The 10,939-nt window shown below is 46.2% G+C and overlaps 1 protein-coding gene across 2 annotated transcripts in view; it reads right to left on the bottom strand.

Annotated features, from left to right (window-relative positions):
* P4HA3 (prolyl 4-hydroxylase subunit alpha 3) overlaps positions 1 to 10,939 on the bottom strand; it is an 86,237-nt gene that overhangs the window by 32,367 nt on the left and 42,931 nt on the right. For both annotated transcript variants that reach the window (XM_063950985.1, XM_063950986.1), the window contains 2 exons: positions 6,038 to 6,102; positions 3,142 to 3,301 (listed from right to left, as the gene is read on the bottom strand). In XM_063950985.1, the coding sequence (XP_063807055.1) occupies positions 3,142 to 3,301; positions 6,038 to 6,102 (225 nt within the window). The remainder of the gene's footprint in view (positions 1 to 3,141; positions 3,302 to 6,037; positions 6,103 to 10,939) is intronic.

The raw sequence follows: 10,939 nt of genomic DNA, 5'->3' as shown, positions 1-10,939 counted from the left end.
AATGGTCATGTCAACGTTTTCAGTATGTCGATATTACATTTATCAACATTCTGTCCATGTCCACATTTTGCAGGTGTCAGCCTTTCAACCGTGTTGACATCACAGACATACTGTAAGTATGTATACCTAGCCTTTACAATAATCTCCTATGTCCTTATAAGCCCCGCCCCCTGCGTTCTCACATCTGACATTGGTGGTCTGTACAATGGATGCCATCATGTATCATACAGGGTAGTACTGTACAGCCAATGCTATAGTAATGCCATCATGTATCATACAGGGTAGTACTGTACAGCCAATGCTACAGTAATGCCATCATGTATCATACAGGGTAATACTGTACAGCCAATGCTATAGTAATGCCATCATGTATCATACAGGGTAATACTGTACAGCCAATGCTATAGTAATGCCATCATGTATCATACAGGGTAATACTGTACAGCCAATGCTATAGTAATGCCATCATGTATCATACAGGGTAATACTGTACAGCCAATGCTATAGTAATGCCATCATGTATCATACAGGGTAATACTGTACAGCCAATGCTATTGTAATGCCATCATGTATCATACAGGGTAGTACTGTACAGCCAATGCTATAGTAATGCCATCATGTATCATACAGGGTGATACTGTACAGCCAATGCTATAGTAATGCCATCATGTATCATACAGGGTAATACTGTACAGCCAATGCTATAGTAATGCCATCATGTATCATACAGGGTAATACTGTACAGCCAATGCTATAGTAATGCCATCATGTATCATACAGGGTAATACTGTACAGCCAATGCTATTGTAATGCCATCATGTATCATACAGGGTAGTACTGTACAGCCAATGCTATAGTAATGCCATCATGTATCATACAGGGTGATACTGTACAGCCAATGCTATAGTAACACCATCATGTATCATACAGGGTAGTACTGTACAGCCAATGCTATAGTAATGTCATCATGTATCATACAGGGTAATACTGTACAGCCAATGCTACAGTAATGCCATCATGTATCATACAGGGTAGTACTGTACATCCAATGCTATAGTAATGCCCTCATGTATCATACAGGGTAGTACTGTACAGCCAATGCTATAGTAACACCATCATGTATCATACAGGGTAGTACTGTACAGCCAATGCTATAGTAACACCATCATGTATCATACAGGGTAGTAGTGTACAGCCAATGCTACAGTAATGCCATCATGTATCATACAGGGTAGTACTGTACATCCAATGCTATAGTAATGCCCTCATGTATCATACAGGGTAATACTGTACAGCCAATGCTTTAGTAATGCAATCATGTATCATACAGGGTGGTACTGTACAGCCAATGCTATAGTAATGCCATCATGTATGATACAGGGTAATACTGTACAGCCAATGCTATAGTAATGCCATCATGTATCATACAGAGTAATACTGTACAGCCAATGCTATAGTAATGCCATCATGTATCATACAGGGTGATACTGTACAGCCAATGCTATAGTAATGCCATCATGTATCATACAGGGTAATACTGTACAGCCAATGCTATAGTAATGCCATCATGTATCATACAGGGTAGTACTGTACAGCCAATGCTATAGTAATGCCATCATGTATCACACAGGGTAATACTGTACAGCCAATGCTATAGTAATGCCATCATGTATCATACAGGGTAATACTGTACAGCCAATGCTATAGTAATGCCATCATGTATCATACAGGGTAGTACTGTACAGCCAATGCTATAGTAATACCATCATGTATCATACAGGGTGGTACTGTACAGCCAATGCTATAGTAATGCCATCATGTATCATACAGGGTAGTACTGTACAGCCAATGCTATAGTAATGCCATCATGTATCATACAGGGTAATACTGTACAGCCAATGCTATAGTAATGCCATCATGTATCATACAGGGTAATACTGTACAGCCAATGCTATAGTAATGCCATCATGTATCATACAGGGTAATACTGTACAGCCAATGCTATAGTAATGCCATCATGTATCATACAGGGTAGTACTGTACAGCCAATGCTATAGTAATGCCATCATGTATCATACAGGGTAGTACTGTACAGCCAATGCTATAGTAATGCCATCATGTATCATACAGGGTAATACTGTACAGCCAATGCTATAGTAATGCCATCATGTATCATACAGGGTAGTACTGTACAGCCAATGCTATAGTAATGCCATCATGTATCACACAGGGTAATACTGTACAGCCAATGCTATAGTAATGCCATCATGTATCATACAGGGTAATACTGTACAGCCAATGCTATAGTAATGCCATCATGTATCATACAGGGTAGTACTGTACAGCCAATGCTATAGTAATACCATCATGTATCATACAGGGTGGTACTGTACAGCCAATGCTATAGTAATGCCATCATGTATCATACAGGGTAGTACTGTACAGCCAATGCTATAGTAATGCCATCATGTATCATACAGGGTAATACTGTACAGCCAATGCTATACTAATGCCATCATGTATCATACAGGGTAATACTGTACAGCCAATGCTATAGTAATGCCATCATGTATCATACAGGGTAATACTGTACAGCCAATGCTATAGTAATGCCATCATGTATCATACAGGGTAATACTGTACAGCCAATGCTATAGTAATGCCATCATGTATCATACAGGGTAGTACTGTACAGCCAATGCTACAGTAATGCCATGTATCATACAGGGTAATACTGTACAGCCAATACTATAGTAATGCCATCATGTATCATACAGGGTAGTACTGTACAGCCAATGCTATAGTAATGTCATCATGTATCATACAGGGTAATACTGTACAGCCAATGCTATAGTAATGTCATCATGTATCATACAGGGTAGTACTGTACAGCCAATGCTATAGTAATGTCATCATGTATCATACAGGGTAATACTGTACAGCCAATGCTATACTAATGCCATCATGTATCATACAGGGTAGTACTGTACAGCCAATGCTATACTAATGCCATCATGTATCATACAGGGTAGTACTGTACAGCCAATGCTATAGTAATGCCATCATGTATCATACAGGGTAGTACTGTACAGCCAATGCTATAGTAACGCTGCATTTTGTCAGTGAGTGCCGGTTACTTACTGTGGCATGATCAAAGTGCGGCTCATAGTGTCCCCCGATACCGTAATTCACCACCTGGAGATGCTCAGCGTATGGAACGTGGACGTTTAAACCGGTCGCTGCGGCGATGCGAATGTCCAGCCTTCTGATGACTGGGTCGGCCGTGTCCTTTAGCCAGGCACTGCAATGCATCGTAATCACGGAAAAGAGTTTTATTGTATGGTATCGGTAAGGACACTACAGGCTCTCCATACTTAGGCAGTCATTCCGAGTTGATCGCTAGCTAAAAATGTTCGCTGCGCAGCGTTGATGCAAAAAAAAAGGCACTTCTGCGCATGCGACGCAGTGCACATGCGCGACGCACATTCACAATGGGCAAAGTATTTTTACACAAGGTCTAGCGAAGCTTTTCAGTCGCATTGGCAGCCGCAGAGTGATTGACAGGAAGTGGGCGTTTCTGGGTGTCAACTGACCGTTTTCAGGGATTGATTGAAAAAACGCAGGCGTGGCTGGCCAAAGGCAGGCTGTCAGCGTGCTATCAGCGCACGCTGACTGGACAGCTGCCGCTGGGACCCGCGCCAGCTCACGCCCACAGGTCAGCCCCTTCCTCCTCTCCTTCATGTGACCTTACGACGACGAGCACCGCAGCGGCATCACGGAGACCGGGAGAGACCAGAGCGGAGAGGTCACCGTGCGCCGCGGCCAAATGAAGGGAGAAGAGTGTGACTCACTGGCACTGGCAGAAGCTGCTCAGTGAGTATCACGGCTGCGGCCGTACTGCCTTTAAATTTTTGCGGCGGGGGGCGGGGCACGGAGGGGCTCTAGGGGAAGCTAAGGGGGCGATGATCGATCCTCAGTTCCTCACCCTTCCCGGTTGATGGGGGCCGGGGGTGTGCCTGCCAGTGGGGGGCGCAATCGGCAAGGAGATGAGACAGTGTGCATAATGTGTAAAAAGGGGACGCTGTCTGCCGTAATGTGTAAAAAGGGGACGCAGTCTGCCGTAATGTGTAAAAAGGGGGACGCTGTCTGCCGTAATGTGTAAAAAGGAGGCGCTGTCTGCCGTAATGTGTAAAAAGGAGGCGCTGTCTGCCGTAATGTGTAAAAAGGGGACGCTGTCTGCCGTAATGTGTAAAAATGGGGACGCTGTCTGCCGTAAAGTGTAAAAAGGAGGCGCTGTCTGCCGTAATCTGTAAAAAGGGGGACGCTGTCTGCCGTAATGCGTAAAAAGGGGACGCTGTCTGCCGTAATGTGTAAAATGGGGACGCTGTCTGCCGTAATGTGTAAAAAGGAGACGATGTCCGCCGTAATCTGTAAAAAGGAGGTGCTGTCTGCCGTAATCTGTAAAAAGGGGACGCTGTCTGCCGTAATGTGTAAAAAGGGGGACGCTGTCTGCCGTAAAGTGTAAAAAGGAGGTGCTGTCTGCCGTAATCTGTAAAAAGGGGACGCTGTCTGCCGTAATGTGTAAAAAGGGGGACGCTGTCCGCCGTAAAGTGTAAAAAGGAGGTGCTGTCTGCCGTAATCTGTAAAAAGGGGACGCTGTCTGCCGTAATGTGTAAAAAGGAGGTGCTGTCTGCCGTAATGTGTAAAAAGGAGGCGCTGTCTGCCGTAATGTGTAAAAAGGGGACGCTGTCTGCCGTAATGTGTAAAAAGGAGGCGCTGTCTGCCGTAATGTGTAAAAAGGGGGATGCTATCTGCCGCAATGTGTAAAAAGGGGACTCTGTCTGCGGTAATGTGTAAAAAGGGTGACTGGCTGCCGTAATGTGTAAAAAGGGTGACTGTCTGCCGTAAGGTGTAAAAGGGGCTCTACCTGGTGTAGTGGCGCTACTGTGCGGCGTCATTTGAATAATAGAGACTACTGTGCACCGTAATATAAATTGGTATTATTTTGTGGCCACGCCCCTTCCCCATGAAGCCACATCCTTATATATTTTTTGCGCTCCTGCGGCGTGCACTGCCCCTATCTTGCATAGGGGGGAGGCGCCAATGCTGTTTCTTGCACACAGCGCTAAAATGCCTAGTTATTACGACACTGACGTTGGGCCTAGTATTGATTTGGAAGTAAAGCATATAAAGCAAGTAACTGTGCACATGGGCAACGCCATCTGCTAGGGCAGCTGTAACATGTGCAGAGAGAGTTCGATTTGGGTGGGAAATGTCCTAGCTGAAATCTAAATTGCAGTGTAAAAATAAAGCTTTTGTGGGCTACATGCAGAAGCAGCCAGTATTTACCCTGCCCAGAAAACCTTTGCATGTGTTTGCTCCCCTTGCATGGCTACATAGTTTGTTCCAGACACAAAGTTACTTGCTTGTTTTGCTTTACTTCCGAATAGAATCCTGCCCACAATGGTGAAGACCTCGTCTCTACAGAGTAGACATGTGTATAAGCCACTGTAGGCAGCATTTACCAGTGTAGGGCAGATTACTCCTTCCTCTCAGCCAGCATCCCAGACCCTCTCACCCATCCTACATAAGTCGTGACTGAGGTGCATCTGAAGATACCCTCCCTTGTCCTAGTAGGCCGCCATGCTGTACTCCAGTACATACAGTATGGGGGAGTCACCGTTCAGACTACTATCTGCTCAAAATTATCTGATTTATCACCTGCAATCTCAAGATCACAAGTAGATAGGTTAGGAATAACCAACAGTCTATTGTTAACTTCAGTTCCCTAACTGACGTTTCTCTGTATGGAAGTCTCCCCCTGGGTCAGCTGACTTTACGTATCTTATATCTGTGACTGTATCTCGTTGTATTGTACGCGAGCAGCAGAAACATTTGCGCAGTCTGTAACTCTGCTGGTAATTGGGCAATGCAGGAATGTTCATTGTATCCAGAACTGGGGATACGCCCCGTTAATCCCACAAGTGTCATAATTCTAAAGCCATGCCGACAGAGAAAGCCGCAGCTAGTTACTTACCTTTTGCTTATTCTATATTCCACCTGCGTCTGCTTCTCTCCGGAGGCCACCACAGACCGCTGCAGCTGGGAAACAGAGAGCAATGCTATTACAGGGGTGTTCTATGTACTAAGCCTTGGAGAGATAAAGTACCAGCCAATCAGCTCCTAACTGTCATGTTACAGCCTGTGCTTGAAAAAATGGCTGGTTTGTTGGTACTTTATTTCTCTCCAAGTCTTAGTACATAGATCCCTGTGAGTGAAAAATGACAGTTAGGAATTGGTATTTTATCTCTCTCCATGGGGGTCTGTGTGCTAAGCTAATAATATTGCAGAAGACAGCATGATGTAGCCCCCAGTGTCGGATGCTCTCACCGCCGGGACCACCGCTGGATGAGAGAGGACTCTGGATGGCGGCCATTGCTATGAGGGAATTTCATCTCCTCCCAACACCGGGCCCTCAGCCAGATAATATATTGGAAGGAAAAAGCTGCCTCATTATACTGGACGGTTTCTCGCCAACCCCACTTCTAGGAATGTATAACCGAGACGTTTATGATCTAATTTCACATCTATAAAATGCCCCAACTCCCGGAGAGGATGTTTATTGTGTATCCAGGGCAATGGTGTCTCTAATGACCTCCATGTATGTAATGTACAACTGGCAGCCAGATCCTATAATAATGATATTACACCACATGCAGATGTTCCCATACAGGGCTACATGAGAGATTACACCCACGCACAGCAAACAGTAACCCCACGTGTAACCCACAGTGACCAATCAGATTGCCCATGGCCATGCCAAGCGTATACGCCTTGCGCTGCGTCTGTTTCCCTGTAATCGCTTTACGGCAAAGACAATTTTAAACAGTTTTCCTCATGAGAGAATAATGGTGGCTGAGAGCTGCAGCGTTTCTTATCCGTCAAACGTTTCTCAGGTAGGGGCCCATTCATCATCGGGGGCCCAGATACTTAATTACCGGAACAGTTCAGCATTGTTCCGGTGCAGGGACGGCCGCTGTCCCTGCGATCAGTGACAGTACTACTGTAGTAGCAGCGTCACCTTATACCCCCGTGCCGGCTTCTGCACATGTGTGACCTGAGGTAACGCATTCGCCCAGACCCTGGGCACACAGTGGGTGGCTAGGCCCACGGCCACTTATTGGCAGACACCACGGTGGTAGGTGGCAGCGGCGTGCCGAAGGTGGTTAGTCCACACAGCAGATGACGTAACCAGAGAGTGGTTTATTATTAACCAGGTCGAATACAAGAACAGGTAACACAGGGTTAACAGCACGTACAGGTTCATAGGATTGACCAGTTGCAGCCAGGAGCTTCAGGGCTATGCTGGGCATTATGGTGCGCCAGATGTAGTATACTGTATATGGAGATTAACACAGTGGTGGCAGCGGGTTTTGGTAAATACAAATAATTGGTGGTGGCACAGTGTAATATTGGGGGCTACATGTAATAAATGTATGATTCTTCGTACAGCCATCGCTGCGGTTGCGCCAAACAGCCCCTCTCAGCGCGCCAGGTCCCATGAGACTCTGTTAGCATCGGGTGTCGTTTTCTGGGTGAAAATAAATCTTAGTCACTACGCAATGTGACCAGGGCGCCCCAGGAGACTGCGCTGATTAATGTGACATATGACACTTGTATATCTGTGTGCGACAGAGGCTCTGAATCTGTACACGATGTACTCAATGCAGCCGCAGCTTTTCCCCAACACAAGTTCTGTTCTGCTCCGTATAGAGACTCAGGGGGACATGTACTAAGCAGCGATAAAAGTGGAGAAGTGAGCCAGAGGAGAAGTTGCCCTGGCAACCAATCAGCATTGAAGTGATATTTATAATTTGCATACTATATAATTGTACGGAGCAGCTGATTGGTTGATATGGACCACTTCTCCACTGGCTCACTTCTCCGCTTTTATCACTGCTTAGTACATGTCCCCCTCAGTCACACACAGGGGCGGATCCAGAAGAAAATGATAGGGGGGGGGACCATGGAAGGGGCAAGTACATTTGCATGCGGCTTCGGTGCATGTGAGGTGGCGCTTCTTATACAATGCCCACAGTTGTAGCACTCATTATGCAATGTCCACTGTACTGGTAGTGCCCCTTATATAGACCCCATAGTAGTGGTGCCCCTTATGCAATGCCCGTATTGCCTCCAGTAGTAATGTTGCCTGTAGTAATGCCCCCAGTCATTTAGCGCCCTAGTAGTTATGCCCCCAGTGGTAATGCCAATGCAGTTATGACCCCAGTAGTTTACCCTCGCCCCCTTTAGTTTAGCCTCCCAGTGGTAATGCCCCCAGTAGTTTGGCCCCTGTAGTTATGCCCCCCTTGTAGTTTAGCCCCCAGCAGTTTGGCCCCCAAGTAGTAAAGCGCCTGTAGTTACGCCGCCAGTAGTAATGCCCTCCTTTGTAGTTGGCCCCCAGTAATAATGTCCCCCAGTAGTTTGCCCTCAGTAGTAATGCCCCCAGTTGTAATACACCCAGTACATGCCACCAGTAATAATGTCCCCCAGTAGTTTGCCCTCAGTAGTAATGCCCCCAGTTGTAATACACCCAGTACATGCCACCAGTAATAATGTCCCCTAGTAGTTTGCCCCCAGTAGATGCCCCCCAGTAGCTGCCCCCAGTAGTAATGCCCCCAATAGATGACCCCAGTAATAATGCCCCCAGTACTAATGCCCCCCCAGTAGTAATGCCCCTTGTTGATGCCCCCCAGTAGGAATGCCCCCCCCAGTAGTAAAAAGTGGACCACTTCTCCACTGGCTCACTTCTCCGCTTTTATCACTGCTTAGTACATTTCCCCTTCAGTCACACAAAAAATGATAGGGGGGGCACCATGGAAGTGGCAAGTACATTTGCGTGCGGCTTCGCTGCATGTGAGGTGGCGCTTCTTATACAATGCCCACAGTTGTAGCGCTCATTATGCAATGTCCACTGTACTGGTAGTGCCCCTTATATAGACCCCACAGTAGTGGTGCCCCTTATGCAATGCCCGTATTGCCCCCAGTAGTAATGTTGCCTGTAATAATGCCCCCAGTCATTTAGCGCCCTAATAGCTATGCCCCCAGTGGTAATTCCCCTGCAGTTATGACCCCAGTAGTTTACCCTCGCCCCCTTTAGTTTAGCCTCCCAGTGGTAATGCCCCCAGTAGTTTGCCTGCTTGTAGTTTAGCCACCAGTAGTAATGCCCCCCTGTAGTTTGCCCCATTGTAGTTTGGCCCCTGTAGTTATGCCCCCCTTGTAGTTTAGCCCCCAGTAGTTTGGCCCCTGTAGTTATGCCCCCAGTAGTTTAGCCCCCAAGTAGTAAAGCGCCTGTAGTTACGCCGCCAGTAGTAATGCCCTCCTGTAGTTTGCCCCCCAGTAGTTAGCCCCTTTGTAGTTGGCCCCCAGTAATAATGTCCCCCAGTAGTGTGCCCCCAGTAGATGCCCCCCAGTAATAATGTCCCCCAGTAGTTTGCCCCCAGTAGTAATGCCCCCTAGGAGTTTGCCCCCAATAGATGACCCCCAGTAGTAATGCCCCCAGTTGTAATACACCCAGTACATGCCACCAGTAATAATGTCCCCTAGTAGTTTGCCCCCAGTAGATGCCCCCCAGTAGCTGCCCCCAGTAGTAATGCCCCCAATAGATGACCCCCAGTAGTAATGCCCCCAGTAATAATGCCCCCAGTACTAATGCCCCCCCAGTAGTAATGCCTTGTTGATGCCCCCCAGTAGGAATGCTCCCCCCAGTAGTAATGCCCCTTGTTGATGCCCCCCAGTAGTAATGCCCCCAGTAGATGCTCCCCGAGTAATAATGCCCCTAGTAGTAATGACCCCCCACTCAGTAGTAATGTCCGTTGTTGATGCCCCCCAGTAGTAATATTCCCCCGTAGATATTTGTTGAATACACCGTTGGCGCTCCCACCCCAAGAACAAAAAGTCACGTGATAGTCTTGGTAAATAGTCCCGAAATGAATCCTATGTTTCACTTGAAAAATTCTTCTTTCTAGATGTTAATTCTTCTCCCAAAATTAATTCGAGATTTTTCCTTGTGTGGAGGTGTTCGTCATAGAAAGAAGAGATAGCACATATAGTGTAGTAATTCAAAATAAAAAGTGAGTTTATTGAATTAAAATTCATAAAATGCTCATATCCAATAAAAGTGACAAATTCACTATATAGTAAAATTGGAACCGTACCGTGTCAGGCTCCCAGCATGGAGCAATGAAAAGAGTGAAATTGGAAGGTTCCGGAATTCCTCCCTCCTCCCCTCATGCAAAACACCGGCCGCAGGACCTGGTAGGGTTCTCCTGGTATTCTGGATGCAGGTAGATGGATCATTCAGTGCCCCCAACGCGTTTCGAGTTGTATCTAACTCTTCCTCAGGGCAAAATCCGGAACCTTCCAATTTCACTCTTTTCATTGCTCCATGCTGGGAGCCTGACACGGTACGGTTCCAATTTTACTATATAGTGAATTTGTCACTTTTATTGGATATGAGCATTTTATGAATTTTAATTCAATAAACTCACTTTTTATTTTGAATTACTACACTATATGTGCTATCTCTTCTTTCTATGACGAACACCTCCACACAAGGAAAAATCTCGAATTAATTTTGGGAGAAGAATTAACATCTAGAAAGAAGAATTTTTCAAGTGAAACATAGGATTAATTTCGGGACTATTTACCAAGACTATCACGTGACTTTTTGTTCTTAGGGTGGGAGCGCCAACGGTGTATTTAACAAATATCTGCTGTCCATTAGTCATTTAGGTGACTGGGAGTCACCAGAATACACCCAGGCTGCCTCCATTTTCACCAAGCGCTATTCTCTGTTCCACTCACATTTTGCTTTCTGTAAATATTCCCCCGTAGTTTGCCCCCAGTAGATGCCCCCGCTGCACTGAGGAAGAGAAAACAC

This window comes from Pseudophryne corroboree, chromosome 2 (genome assembly GCF_028390025.1).
Source record: "Pseudophryne corroboree isolate aPseCor3 chromosome 2, aPseCor3.hap2, whole genome shotgun sequence".
Taxonomy (NCBI): domain Eukaryota; kingdom Metazoa; phylum Chordata; class Amphibia; order Anura; family Myobatrachidae; genus Pseudophryne; species Pseudophryne corroboree.
This window is presented reverse-complemented; position numbering and strand designations above follow the sequence as displayed.